Raw genomic sequence first — 15,307 nt, 5'->3', positions numbered from 1 at the left:
AGCATTAGTTTTTTGCTACTATGGAGTAGCTTTAAAATTGACTTTGTATCAAAAATCAAAGCACGTACAGTAATTCTCTTCAAGTGAAGTCAGTCAGTTCCCTCTCTTCCAAATATTGTAGGACTTCAAAAGGGCAGGAGGGAAAAGTCATTGCAGTGCAGAGAGCTATGACCATATCTGCAGTTCCTGGCGGCAGGAGGCTTACTGTACACTAGATGCCCAAATGAAGCTTGCTGCATTCAATATACAACAAAAAAATTAGCGTTCAGAATTTTTTTCTGGTGTTTTAGATGTACAGTGGTTGTGGCCTTCACACAGGAGCAAAATAAGACCATATTAAAATAATTTAGGTATTATTTAAGGCCAAGCTTTATGTCCTGTGATTGCTTGAATGATGTTGCCAAGCCCCTTGCTCATGTAGGGGACTTCTTTGGGAAGTCTCAGAAGACCAAACTACACCCTTTCTTTGGAAACATTCACAAAGAGGACACCTGCTGAGAAGGTTTACTGCGCAGAGTGAGGAGATACATCTTGTTAGAAACTTTGATCAGAAGGGCAACATTGCACTCCCTGCCTGTTAAACCTCGAGGGGCCACGTTGTAAGTGCTCTTCAACAAACCCTCTTCTCCAAAGGTGTCTCTGCACAAAGAGTACCAAGTCACAGACAGGAGTAACAAGTGAAATCCCTTTATTTCATAGGAGATTATTGGTATTGGTCTCAGCACAGGACAGAGTTTATTTTTCCAGTCATTTTCTTTGCTTAAATTGGAGAAGGTTTTTCTAAGAACTATTCAGAGTTTTTAAATAAGAATTAATATGTTTCTTGTCTTTTCCAAAACCTGCAGTGATGCTGATCTGTATTTTGGTTTGCTGTAGGAGGATGACTGGAAATACAGGGAAACAAACATAACCTAATGCAATGTTTCTAATGCTAAATAAACTTATAGTTTAATTATGTTTGTATATTATATAGTCACTTTTCCTGGGTGTCCTTGCCACCATGCATCATAATTTGCATTTTCTGGGAAAAAGAATTTATACTGCATTCATATGTATATGTTCTTCATAAGCAGCTTTTTTGTCTGTATTGACAGGTCTCACCAACCCATAATCGTCCTGCAGGGAGTGGAGAGCAGAAACAGTCCCACACAGTTCTTTCATCACCGCCTAGAGTAGCATTTGGCTTGAGGTATGGGACCATTAGCTGCTGCTGACACACCACAGCCTCCCAACCTGGAGGGCATTCAGTAAATAAGATCACAGTGGCCAGAGAAACAGAAAAAGCCCACCATCAGCCCTCATTGCAGTTCTCAGGCAGGTTCTTGCTGGAACTCTTCAAAGTAAGCGTTCAGAACCTATTTTTGCTACCATCAAAGGTAAAGTTCAGCTGCACTGTCTGGCTTTGCACTTTTCCCTGAACGGCTGGACTGTCTTATATGTTTATCACCCTTCAGTCAGAATGGTATTTGGCTTCAAAGGAATTATAAAGAACCCTGTCCTACAATAAATTAGATCAAGGCAAAGCTTTTTATGCCTTGTCTTCCTAGACATAAGATGCATTAATTTCCATTAAATCTAACTGATATTTGATCAGAATCTACTTTTAAAGTGTTCAAAAAAGTTATGTAAAAAATGAAACTGTAATGCTGAATTTCTTCCAGTAAAGAAACTCCTTATTTCTCATAGTTCTAAAGGTGACTGTAGCCTAAAATGAGACAAGAAGATTTCATGCTTTTCATTTTCTTCATGACTCTCAGATCATTGCATATGCTACAAACCAAACTTGGGATCTTCCCAGTTCATGGATTGTGCCCATTAATTAATGTTCAGTAATCAGAAAATGTGTGGGTATGCAAGAGAGGAATCATCAGGCAATTCCCATGCGTGCCATGCAACATGTAAAACAGGGATTAAACTGTTCTGTTGGTACAGTTACTTTATTTAAAGATGCCGGGACAGGTGGCATTGCTGTAGTGAACGTTGGACTGCTTGGTGAAGCATTGCTCCTCAGGTTTGCTGGCTTGCGGTGTGTTGAATAAAAAAAATTCCATTTTAACAGTTACTTGGATCATTTTCTGAACTTGTGATCTTTTGAGTGTGGTTGAAAGATGGAAAACAGGACAGTTTTTACAGCTTTAAAAGCAGGTGCTGCCGACCTTGCTGGCTTTGGGGACAACAGAGAAGGTGCACACAAGAATGTGCTGCAAGTGAGAGCAAGGATTAAAACCTTCCACTCACTTTGCTGTTTTTCAGTCGATAAGCTCAGAGCAAACTGTGCAGGAAGGACCAGCAAGGTTAGGAGCTGGTAGCTTTTCTTCCCTTTGTCATTGCTGTGACCTGCTGGTGGTCAAGGTGTGCTGCTCTGAGCTATGCCAAATATTTTCACCACAGCTCTGCAGCACTTTAGCCTGACCTGGCCTAGCCTGTACTGTGGAACAGCTATGACTGCCCATTATGGCTTGGCACTTCATGTGGCTGAAGTATAATTTATCTAGTCCAGGTTTAGTTGCTGGCTAAAGTCAGGACTGTATGTTCCTGGGATCATCCCAGGAGCATAGGAGCAGGCTCAGCAGCTCGCTGCAGAGGCTGTGGAAGCGGGGCAAGGAGAAGGCCTGGTCCCTGTGAGTGGTGGGGTCGTGGCCATACATATGTCTGTCGCTTCATCAGCTCCCAGCTGGCACAAAAACAGCCCAAATCCTGCAAAAGACCCAGGGTTCTCTGCCTCCTGCACGCCATTGAGTTTGCTATCCTGGTCTTAGAGTGAAAAGCAAAACTACTAAAGCATCTTGTTAACGAGCTTCCCTTTCTCTCTGACAGGAAGCCTAGAGGGGAGGGGAAAAAGTGTCGGAAGGTCTATGGGATGGAGAACAGAGATATGTGGTGCACTGCCTGCCGATGGAAGAAAGCCTGCCAAAGGTTCATCGACTAACGATTGAAATTATGCAGACAATTTGGGGAGGGGGAGGACAACAGCAGAACCAGATTGCTGCAGCTGCACTGTATCACTTCCCATTTTCCCCTCCAGTGATGTGGTGTTGGGGGTTTTGGTTTTTTGGGGTGGTTTTGAGTTTTTTTGGTTGGGGTTTTTTGGTTGGTTTTTTTTTTTAGAGCTTTGTATTTCAAAATGAAGCACTTGTAGCCAAGGAGAAGCACTAACTAAAACCTGTGTGGAGCAATAGAGAAAAAAAAAAAAAAAAAAAAAAAAAAAAAAAAAAAAAAAAAAAAAAAAAAAACAGCAAAGCCAAGACCACACAACAAAATCTGTCTCAGTAGGTTTGGAAACCAGAGCAGCTATTAGTGTTCTTCTGTAAAGAAAAGGAAAAAGTTGATTATTTTGCTAACTCTGAGCTGCTTGCTCCCTAGGATCATTTTTAACCATTTCAGTCTCTGCTGTGAACATCTGTATTTGCTAAACTGAACAATTTTTCTTTTCCTGAAACGAAGATCTCTTTTTGAAAGCTTTCTAATAAACACTTTAGAGTCATATAAGCTACAGTTTTCTCAACAAAAGCTGTACTAAGACTGGAGACTGCTAAATAATTCTCCTGATACAAATGATCATGATTATATTTTTGAAAAGGGGACGTGGGGAAGAGTTGGGATTTTCATTTGTTTGTTTATAGGAGAAAAGCAAAGTCTGATTTTGCAAGAAGGACAAGCAGCATTCCAGGAAGATGTTTAAACGAGGCACAGACCAGTGGAGTGGAACAAAGTAATTTAAGTACCAAATTGGATTTTGATCCTCTGGAGGAAGAAGAGCAGCAATGGCAAGTCACCAGCAGATACTGTCACGAGAAGTTTGAGGGAAGAAATCGGTGATGCTTGATTGAAACCCGCAAGAATACAAGGGGGCTCCAGTAGCTTTTCTTACTATTCTCCCCTTTCTGAGGGGGGGTGAACAGTTGGACCAGCACAGCTGTTGCTGCAGGAGGCCTGTGAAGAACTCGTAAATGCAGCCACTAGGATTATCTGTAATACCTAATTCAGGGACACGATCCAGCCCAGCAGTTCTGCTTTTGCTTCCCTTTCTCTTATTTGAGAGATTGTTGTTAAGATAATGGTTTGTTCAGCTTTTACTTTGAAAGCTACTAAGATTGATTTGAAGCAAAAAATTGGTAGAGAAAAGAAAATACCCCCTTCCCACAACATCATCTCAGAAAAAGAAGTACAACAGCAAAGGAGCAACATATTTGTGGTAAAAGACCATTTCTTAACTCATTTTGATATATGAATTAACAAGTTTCTCTACTTGCAGTACTTGGATTGATTTGGGTACTTCAGTTTCTCTGTCCATTAGGAAGTATACACTGGAATGCGGCAGCCTGGTGTTCTGTGTCCACTTGTATAAAATCCTGTTAATTAATGATTATTTCAATGAAAAAATAAAGGAAGGATTTACTAGGAAATGAATGTATATGGCGAAATAATACTTGCCTGTTAAAGAAAACAAGACACCTTAAAAAAATCAAAGACACAGAAGCAAAACTTTGTCTATTAATAGAGGCATGAAGGGCCACAAATGCCCAGGTTATTTTTTTTCATAGCATTTGAACTAACTGAAATTAGACCAAATCTTTTTCTACTTTTTTTTTTTTTTTTGATTGTCTAAGCTGGCTCATTCTCACAACAGGACTTTTAAGTATCTAAACAACTTTCTAAAATCTGGTCCAAAGTTCACTTGATAGCTTTATTAAGTGTGCAGCACTGCTTGTGTCTGTGTAAAAGCACAAAATAACAATGCAGTTGTTTGGAATACACACCGTGGATTCCATAAGGTAGTACTGAAAAGAAGAAGCTATAATAGGAGCTACTGAAGGTTATCATCTGATTCTCTGTGAACAAGTTAATTGGGCAATCAGGTGCCTAATTTGAGCGTGCTATTTCTGCAGTTATTTACAAATTGTGTAATTTACATGCACAAGTGGCAAGATACGCTTGCATGCATGCAATTACTTGATTTTTTTGCCCAATTGTGTTCTCTAAGTCATTAAAAAAAAAAAGACTCTGAAATCCAGTAAGACCTTTAGATATATACACGAGTGTTTATGAGTATTTTTGTATGTGTGTATGTGTATATACGTGTAAAACTATATATATTGTATAGTTTTATATGTGTATATAAAATCTGAAATGACCAGGGAGAAGAAAGATTGTTTTCTTTACAAATAGAAAAAAAAAGACACTAAGAGTCAGTGGAGATACATAGACACTGTATTATCTTCTTTCCTCTTAGTAAAACGTGGGTTTTCTTTACGTGTTGTATTTTTTCAATTTCCAGAGTAAAATACCTCATAGTAATTCATTGACATTTTATCTTCAAACACTGGGCTTGCTGATGGTGTACTTACTTTGATAGAACTTTAAAAATTTGGGACTTTCCCAAGATACTCCTGCCAATTTGTTCCCTGCCTCCCATTTTTACAAGCACTCCAAGACTATAAAGCATTCCGTAATTAATTTGACTGTTGTTGGACTAACAGTATTTGCCTATATATTTGTTGTTCACCTCCTTTTTGCTTTGGAGGATTTTTTTGAAAATAATGTATCAGATTGTATATGATTTCTGTAATGTCATGGCATTGTGAGCACCTTTCCCGAGGGCACTTTACAGATTATTGTAATAAGATTATTCTTTATAAATTTCTGCACAGAAGAATGGTTTTGTTGCCAGACCAGATTGCCCTCTGATACAAATTGGATATGGATTACATAAGGGACTAAAGCCACAAACCATTAAAACAGGAGAGAAAGATGGTGTTAACAAGGCAGAGAACAGAAGGTATTGATAAATCCTGCCAGGACAAAGTTAAATTACCAGTATTTTTACACAACCTTTAATCAGTGCTTTATTAAATCAGTCTTGGATCTTGTGGCTGTGGCATTTTGATTCATACATAGGCACTTGTCGAGGTACCATGCCTGAACCAAGGCCGGAAATAGCGCGACGGCCCGGCTGCCTGGCCCTGCGCAAAGTGTTCTGCAGTTGCTTTGTGCTTTGAACTCCAATTAATTCATGTTGCACAAGCAGTTCAGCACCTGCTGAGATCCCCTTTGTGATCCTCACACAGCCAGCAAGAACAGAGCCTTCCTTCTGCTGGCAGTACTGATCATAGTCTGGAGTAATCTCTTCCATTTTTTCAGTCTCTTGCTTCTGTGTTGCTTTGGGCTGTGTCTCTGTCCTGACTCCTGATTTATCTCACACTTCTGCACCGACTTCTCCAAAACAGTCAGATTTCTTTGATCTCCTGAGGAAGAGCTAGCCTTCAGGCTCTGGTCATTCACTGTCTTTACTACATGCCAGTTCCGGTTTTCAGTTTCTCTGTGGGAGGTAGGTCATTGTCTCTGGCCCCCCAGAGAAGTCCTGAACATCATGCAGTCTCTATGTGCTACAGGGATTTGGACGTGGATTTATCTATGTCAAGAGCCAGAACTTGATATAAAAATGTAAGGATCTGTGTTATTGTTAATAGTATTGATGTTGGTAACAAAAATTGCCAACATCAGTATCAGAGTGGAGATAAACTGTATTGATCCCAAATATTCCTTAGGAGTTTTCATGTTAGAACAAAACTATTTCCCAGTTCCCCATCCACCCCATCCCTCAAAAGATCTGGAAAATGAGATAATTTTAGAAGTGGGAAATTTTAATGGCAATTTTTAATGTTGACTGTGCTCCAGCTGCTCCTCTATGAGGCTATTGAACATTAAAACTCAGATCATTAGTCATAAAACGGTTTCCACACAAAACAATGTGCCTGATTCTCTAGTGCCTTGCACAAATGCAGCAGGATATACAAGATGCAAAGTGAGTAAAACGTCTTCTGTTCCAATTTGCAAGTTTACACTTTTAACCAATACCAGTCATCACCTAGCATGTACCTGTTGGCAGGTCAGCCCTGCTTGTGTGAATAAGCTGAGCAGAATGCCTGTCTGTCCAGTTACTTTCCCAGATCCTTAGCCTGGTATGAGTGTTAGCTGTCTATCTACAAGTTCCTTGCAGCCATTGGCTATTGCCAACGTCACCATCTTTATTCCTTCTCCCTTTCATTTTTCACAAGAATGACTAGATAAGCAGCACAACAGGAGGCAAAGCTTTAGCCAAAGGCTCTTGTAGAACCTGCATGTTAGATTCCAGCACCGTGCAACGTCCCAGATGTTCTTGGCACTAATTTTATTTCGTCATTCATTCTGATCCAGTACATTGGGATGGTTTTTTCTCTTGGTTGCTGTGGCCTGGGACCAGCTAAAATGGCCCTGTCAAGAATCCGGGACAATCACTGTAAGAATGGCAATACAAAGTGATTTCTTTCGTCTCCTGCCTGTGTATATGTTGGAACATATCTCAGAAACAGGGCATGGAATTAGAGGCTTGCTAGCCATTTGCAGAGATGTTGGAGGTTGCCACTGAGGCTTCCTTCCGTTGGTTCAAAGTTGGAGGCATCTGCTGGAGAAGGTTGTGCTGCACCTTTTCTTAGAAATATTTTGATACAGAAACGCTTGTAAAGTCTCATCTTGATCTTATATTTTATTCAATCTTCCTGTGAGGTGGTAGCACTGGAACTGAGCAGTAAGGAGTTTGGGCTTTAATCTGCATTGGTCAGGATTTTTCTGGTAAATAACCAGGCAGTTGTAAAGTATCATAGTGTAGATTTTATTCTAATGTAAAGTCAGCAGAGTTTTATGGTACCTTTAGAAAATACCTAGAAGGAAGTAATGGGCAGAAATCAAGCTGAGGGTTTAAATACACTCTCTGTCTGCTAGATGGGAGCAGCCTTTCTTTGCATCCATATGGAGCTGGAAAATCTTCAAGATTGCGAAACAGCCGATGTACACCTATACTTGAGAGTGCCCACTTGAACTGCTCGTTCCATCTTGAACTACAGTGCTTTCCCTCTGACCGTGCTCTCACTTCTATCCAAATGCAGGAATTAAGGAGGTGTGTGTCTTCACTTGCAACTTTCTGAGTTTATTCCTCAATATAGAAAACACTCATCATGTTCTTTGTGCTTCACGCAGGCCACTTGTAACAGCAATGCAGAAAGACCCTGCGAACAGAAGTCAGCCTGTTTCTGATGGCACCAGGCAGAAGAAAGTACAGGTTGCTCTGGTGCTTGCTCACACTCACAGCAAGAATTCGTTCAGTTGATGAAATAGAAGGGAATAGATAAATTTATTAACAAGCCAGTGTTCTTGTGGTTTTGGACACAACACCTATAATGTTTCTCCTGTGTTTGAATCTGAATGTGGGATCTCTAATGCACCCTTGAGGGAAATAAAATGAGCAATGTAAATGCTCTTTCAGCATTAAATCTGAATTCTTTATGTAATTAAAATCTAAAGATGGACTTGAACATTCTAAAATGTTTGAGTGTTAGTATTTACTGTTTGCCAGTCCTCTTAGAGATTCAGGTTTGATTCTGGAGTCCTTATCGTAGTATGTGATACCCAGTATCGATTAGTACGTGATGTGTAATGGCAATGGCCAGATAAACAAAAGTTACTAAAAACTTGTTGTTTGTTAAAAACTGCCTCTGGAAGACAGGAAAAAAGAAAATAGTTAATAGAGATTTCCTCAGGGAATGTGAGAGGGCTGTAAAGGCAGGATGCAAGTTTATTTGAATGGAAGATGGCTAAGAAAATGATTTTTTTTTTTCTATTTTAGGCAAAATTAAAAGAGCAATATTTCACTACTTGAATTCTTAAAATTAGAATGAAGCACTAATCGATGAACATGATCTTAATGCTGTAGCTTAGGAAGTTCCGAATAAAAAAAAATATATAAAAATACAGAAAATTAGCTTGAACCATAACCTAATTTTAATGTAAATCTATACATTTGTGTAAATCTTTTCAGGATCTACTGTAAATATAAAGGCTTCTTGTCTATAAAGTTGCTTGGTCAAAACATGCTTTGTCTATAATTGAATTACTTCTTACCAAATGACTACAGCAAGCAAAAAAGCAGTATGTTAGCATGATATCCTGGAGAGTTGTGTGTTGCACTTTGCAAAGGGCTAATTCTACATGAACTTAAAACATGTCACTGCATATTTTTTGTTATATCTGCAAAGGTATCAGCTTCAGTAAACCCAAGGTTTTGAGCCGTGCTATCTAGGATTTTGAAATTTTGCAAGTTTTGCAAATTCTCAATTTTGCTTTGTTTTTACCCAGAAAAATGCTATTGGATCCATAATAATTTTTTCCTATCAACCCTTTTTCCTGTGTCCAGGCACTCTGTTTTGCAGCTTCCCAAATGTGTATACTGAAGTGAATAAAAATCAGCATCTTCAGTATTAGGACCTACAAATGTAAATAGCATTTACATCGTATCAGAATTTTTAGTATCAGTGTTTAACTGTGGTAATTAATTCTTAAAATGATGCCAACAAATCTTGCAGGGAGGAGGAGCACATAGTCTATAAATTAGGAAGTATGACTGCACAGATGATGAACTGCTGGTATTACAAGAATAAAATGTAGGCTTCGGTTCATCAGAGCACTCGAGTATGTGTTTACCTCCACTTGTGGAGTTTCTTGATGAGACTCCTTGTGTTTCTGAAGTTTGGCACACAGTTTTGAGCTCCTCTGAAATCAGGCCATGGCAAGAGCAGATACTCCTATAGCTTTGTCTGAAATACACACTTTGTGAGACAATCTACCTTTTCCTGGGTTTATGCAGTTTATCTTGTGTTTAGAAGACCAGACAAATTTAGAGAATTCTTTTTTTATTACAATTTTTTGCATTGCAAAAGGGAAGGTAAGAAAGAGACAAGCTCAGCTGTACGTTTCATCATGTGAAAGCATTGGTTAAGTTTGTAAAAGATGTGTATTTGACATCAAGCTCAAAGAAGCTTACTTGATTACATTGAAAAAAAGATGCATGATAAGCAGATTATATTAAATAAATTTCTCTTGTTCCATCAGAATTCCCTGTACACTCAACACTCCTCCAGGCAACTGGAGGCATAGGAGCTCTGAGTATGCAAGGAAATAAGTGAGTTTACTTAAAAACTTGAGGAATACTATGTTTTTAAGCCACAAATGATGTTGCCTATGTGTAGTTTTTAGTATTAGAAGAAAATAGACAGTAGCCTTATTAACCAGGTGCAATACTTACAAAGGGCTAAATTAGGGAAACAAGTGATGTGTGTCTGTACATCACTGCAAATGTGCACTCTCTGAAAACTGACTTTTATGGCACTGGGATCTTAATACCTCTCTGAAATGATAATGTTGGTATAATTTTATGACTGTTTATAATACATTATGAAACAGGATTTGGGAATTCCTGAGAACCAAAAGGAGGAGGGGGAAATTGTAAATCACATAGACTAATGGTATGTTATTTTACATGACAAAAGTAAACTAAAACACCTTTACAAAGCCATACAAATTCTGGATTATTGAAAGAAAAAAATCTACTCCCCTTGGTTACAGAGATAGTTTAGTCTGAAATTTCCTTTGATTTGTTTCTTGCATTTTCTCAAAGGTTTGGGTTTGGTTTGGGGTTTTTTTTGTATTCTGATGGTGAAAACATTCCTAAATTACCAGTATTTGGCTTAAATGGTATTATTTTGAAAAAAATACTTTTAAAATTGAGTTCTTCATGATACTGTACAATTTGAATCAGATCATGCAACATGATCTGCTCCAGCTTAAGTAGAGAGTTCATACAAGCAGAAGATTGTAGGAAAAGATTGCACTGAGGATTCATTGTTCAGTCACGAGAAAGATCTGAATGATCAGACTAAAAGCTCCACTCACGTATTTCTTCTCTCTATCTGCACTGCAGGGTTGATGGTAATACAGGCTGCCAAGTACAGTGTATCTGGCTATCTCACCCCTGTTCGGGGGTTTTTTTTTGCTGATAAATAATGAAATACACATAATCTTCCCGTCTATCTCTCTTCCTGTTTTTGTCTTGTGCTCTGAGTCCAGAATTAGCTGAAAGACAGAAATAATCAGGTCTGTTGAGCAGAGGTTGTTTGGTTCTTTCCCTGATTGACTGACTTCTAACAAAGGGCCAAAGTACAAACACAGAGACGTTAGTCAAAAGAGGCTTCTTCCAGTCAGGCAAGACCTGAGGAAAATTGCTCAGATTTGGATCCCAGTATGAGGAAAGTAGTCTTAAGCAGTCAGTTACAGAAGTTCTGTGGTTGATTTTTGGTGTTTGGGGCTTTTTTGGTAAATTACAAGTCTGATAAAAAGTCTTACTGCACAATTAAGAGCAGAATGCAGATCTCATTGTAATGAGCTGAGCCCTTGAAGCAGTACAGGTTTTCTCAGGAGAGTTCCAATTATTCCCGTGAATGATTTCATTGACATGGGCTGCTGACACAGGTAATGGTTGTAGAACAAAGGCACATGGGTTTTCCTCTGTGAGCTTTCTGCTGGAATTGGGAGTGTGAAATTGGGAATCTCCCTTTCTGAGGGCTTGAGAACTGTGCATTCGGCTTTGTGAGAGGGATGGATACAGTGCAGGGCTCTTGAAAGAGTTTCTAGCAATACCAGAGGGGCAGTATTCTGGATGTGTTACTTAGTGACAAATTTAGGAGCTGTTAGGCAGGTGGTATTCAGCCTGTAATTGTCCTACTGATACCAGCCCCAGGGAGAAGGGGGTTTCTCAGTATGGGATCCAGGCAGCCAGCCTGTGTGAAGTGAGTCACCGCCATAATCTGTGTGATGTTGGCTCAAGTGCTGCCTTGCTGTGTCCAGCTTGAGGGAGGTTGGTTATCTGCATGCATTCGTGACATGTTCATAGTACAGAACACTCTTTGGAAGAGAGAGAATCTCTTTTTCAGTGATTAAAATAAAACTATGGTATAACTTCTATGTTGCAGAAAGTCACTGAGTAAGCCACAGCATTGTCAGACTTTGAATCAGACATAGTTGTTTCCCTCCTTCCAGAGCCATGCTGCATCTCCTGTGGGGGCTCTCACCGAGCCCTGTAACTTTAACCAAGTTTTTCCCAAAGATTTTCTGGAACGCAGCACTGAGCCCTAAACCAAGTTTGACCCCCAGGTAAACGAAGCTCTTTCCAACTCTTACCCAACTCTTAGACTTCCTAAGTTAGTGTTTTATTAGTAGACCTTTATAAAGGGGACATTGCCCCATGACTTTCCTTTGGCATTTCTAACACGGCACCATCCAGTGCTGCGTTTGCAAGGAGCCAGACATTATCTTGGTCAGTCATGGGGTTTGACATTTTTTACATTTAGACCACTGCATTTTGCCTCCCACTGTAGTTCCACAGCAGGTTATGGTGACATAAGCTTGTGCTACTGTTGAAAAAGTTCTTTCTACCCCCAGCAGAGATATTTCCAGAGAGAAGTCTCCTGAGTTGTGCTGGCTTGATCCAGTCCTGTAAGTGTAGGTCTGTATAAAATGCTAGATAGCTTACGGCCTGCTGGGTTTGTGCCTCTGCTCTTTCATGTGGCAGGCATGGTAATACTGTCTTTATCCCACTCTGTCTTGTCTGGAGTCTCTTTAAGGACCTGAACTTGCACATACTCCTACAGCAGCAAGCTCAGGAGAGCTCCACTTATGGCTGGAGGCATTGATTTTGATATGAAATGAAATATATAATGGAAAAGAGAGGAGTTAGATCAATAATTGTACGTGCAATGAGTCTTAAAACTACATCTTAACTGCACCGTGGTTTTGCTAAGCAGATATTGGAGGAATTAAAGGACATGAAAAACAACCTTACTGGACCTTGCTCCTCCCTGGAACCAGTCTGGAATTATTCACAGTAGTCTCAGGACCTGCAAGGTTCATTAAGGGGCTGGGAAGTCATGACCTCTGTAGGTCTCTGGGCTACAGGGAACCGGGGTACACTTCTTACCCAGACATGGTAGCAAATAGGAAAGGTCCTCAGCTGCTTTGCTAGTGCAGTTTTTCGTCCTCTTTTTTATTACAGCATCAATTTAATAGTGATGGGAATGCTGGGCAAAAGGTAAAGGGTCATCAGGTAACTGTAGAAAGAGGACCATCAGCATCAATTGCACTGTGGGGTTTTTTAACTCTCTGAAAAAACAAGCATGTTTTCTTGTCCCCTATTATTCATATTATCTCATGTAAGAAAAGTATTTCCATCATAGAAAGGGAGTGAATTTAGCACAGGGTAAGCAGCTGTAGGGAACTAAAAACCCAGTTGGCCAGTTTTTATGAGTAGGGGATTTCTAATACATTCTGCTTGCAGTAGGCTGCAGTATTTAGATCTACACATCCTTTTATCTTGCTTCAGTCACAAAAGAGCCCACATACATTGTTCTTCCTTTGTTTCCTATCAAATCTTGTTTCAGAGAGTATAAAGTAAACTTCTTTTTTAAAAACCAATTTTTTCTGAATTATTTTTAGAACCAGAACATTTCCTCTTTGACTTCAGTATAAAATTACTGAGCTTTAAGTTGCTCTGCATTGCACTTTATATGTTTTTTTCACTTTCTGGGCCATGTATTTTTGATACACAAAACAGTAAAGGTTTTATTAATCTAGTTTTAACTTGAAATTAACCATGAAACTAAGATGCTTTTATAAAAATGCAAGTTCCATAAAATACAGTAATTAATCTTTTTGGGTCAGAGACATTTTTTAATGATACATGGAGAAATACTATAGCTTCTGAAATTATTTATCATTTTGTAAGTTCAATACATTAATGGATATCACGGTTTAAAGTGGAATGTGAATAAGGAGGAGGCAAAGTTCTAGACAGTAGATTTCCTTATATGCAAAACCTACATTAGTTTAATTGGTAAGGGTTTAAAAAAATAGCCTTATCTAGTTTAAAGAAGTGTAAAACTGTTTAACAGGCAAGTTTAAAATGCCAAGAGCTCATAGAAGTTTGGAAATGAGTTTAACAGAAGCAGCCAGGAGCTGTGTTTTTCCCCATGCTGGCACAGCACTGTGCAGTGGGCAGCCTGCGGAGCCCCTGGGCTCTGCAGGGGCTGAACTCATGCCAGTACAAGGCACCCGCAGAAGCTGTAGGAGAGTATGGGTTTTCCTGCTTTAAACAGCACCTCTCCAAACCTGCAGGCCCACTGCCAGGTTGGAAATAGTATTTCCATTTGGTTTTTCCTGACTTTATCCCCACTAGTTTTGGGAACTAGTGTCCTAAAGACAATCCTCTTGTTCCTAAGTGAGTGGATGAACTCGTCTTCCCCCTGGTTTTGGTGTTAAGCTTACAGCACTCACACTATTGCACGTAGTTTATCTTAATTTGTAGATGCCAGTTCCACCATTGTAAACAAAGAATGTCTACTCTGCCCCAGCACAGAGTCCTTTTAAATTTTGTGGAGTATGTGGAAAAATAAAGACCAATTTGACTTTCACTTTGACCAAACTCTTTATTCCTCCATCCTTGCAAAAGCTCCTAGTTGGCCACCTCCCAGGGAGCCCAGTTCCTTTTCAGAGGCTGCCAGACATTCTGATCATTTCTACATCCATAGGTAAAAGCTGCTCAAATAGCCTGGGTATAGTTTTCACCTTGGACTGCAAATGTGTCACCTTGCCATTTGTCCTTCCAGGGACCACCGGGAGTCCCTGGAGCAAGGCAAGTGCACTGCCAGTGTTGTGCAAACCTTGTGCTTCGCATCAGTGATAGCTGTGCTGAGGAGAAGCATGGACTGATGGCACCTGTCCATCCTACCAGAGACGTGAGGGCTGCACAGCATGGCTCAGCTCTTGGAATTACAGGGAAAATTAAGCTTAAAACCTTTGTAGTAAGCACTGGGTGTCTCTGAAAACTCAGTCCATGTTCAGCTGAGGAACAAGAGCAGTGGCAGGCCCTCTCCAAGGTCGTGCTCTGTCAGCACAAGAAACAGCTCCGTGGCCCAGGTGGTTGTTGTATTTCCATGTATGTTTGAAGGAAGGCTTAGGAAGGAGGACTTGTAGATGCTATTCCTTTGCAGTCTGGTTTGATTCTGCCCTCTGGGGGCAGCCTGTGGGCCGGCGCAGCACCTTTAGATCAGGGGCTTCCACTGACAGTGACTTGCACATAGCAAAAAAACTGTTTCTTATAAGAAGCAGATGATTTTATCTTTCTTACAACATCAAAACCACAAAATGCCACCGTGCACACCTTTGTCAAACTCTCGCAGTCCCCTGTAGCACCAGCAGCTGGGGAGAACTCGAGAATTCAGAGGACCTTGGCCATAACTCTTCAAAAAGCCTCTGCAGTCCACTGAAAATAATTTAGTGCTGGATCAAAGCCACACAGACTTGGGCCCTCCAAAACTCTTCTGAGAATTTTGCTGTTATTTCGCATTAAAAAAAGTGTTAAAATCTTTGTGTCAGCATATGAGTC

At 39.9% G+C, this 15,307-nt stretch overlaps 1 protein-coding gene across 4 annotated transcripts in view; it reads left to right on the top strand.

The window, feature by feature from the left end:
- Positions 1-15,307, top strand: part of ZNF704 (zinc finger protein 704) — a 39,408-nt gene that overhangs the window by 20,108 nt on the left and 3,993 nt on the right. The window contains exons 6-9 of one of the 4 annotated variants that reach the window (XR_001864036.1): positions 1,095-1,189; positions 2,818-2,916; positions 3,624-4,195; positions 8,017-15,307. The exon at positions 8,017-15,307 is cut by the window's right edge and continues 3,993 nt beyond it. Coding sequence is in view for 1 of the 4 variants with exons in the window: in XM_008638453.2 (XP_008636675.2) it covers positions 1,095-1,189; positions 2,818-2,916; positions 3,624-3,819 (390 nt within the window). In the remaining 3 variants the exon portion in view is untranslated. Of the gene's footprint in view, positions 1-1,094; positions 1,190-2,817; positions 2,917-3,623 lie in introns of all 4 variants that reach the window. The other 3 variants (XR_001864034.1, XR_001864035.1, XM_008638453.2) reach the window with 3 other exon arrangements.

This window comes from Corvus brachyrhynchos, unplaced genomic scaffold (genome assembly GCF_000691975.1).
Source record: "Corvus brachyrhynchos isolate BGI_N302 unplaced genomic scaffold, ASM69197v1 scaffold227, whole genome shotgun sequence".
Lineage (NCBI taxonomy): Eukaryota > Metazoa > Chordata > Aves > Passeriformes > Corvidae > Corvus > Corvus brachyrhynchos.
The sequence above is the reverse complement of the archived record's forward strand: the minus strand, read 5'-3'. Positions and strand labels throughout refer to the sequence as shown.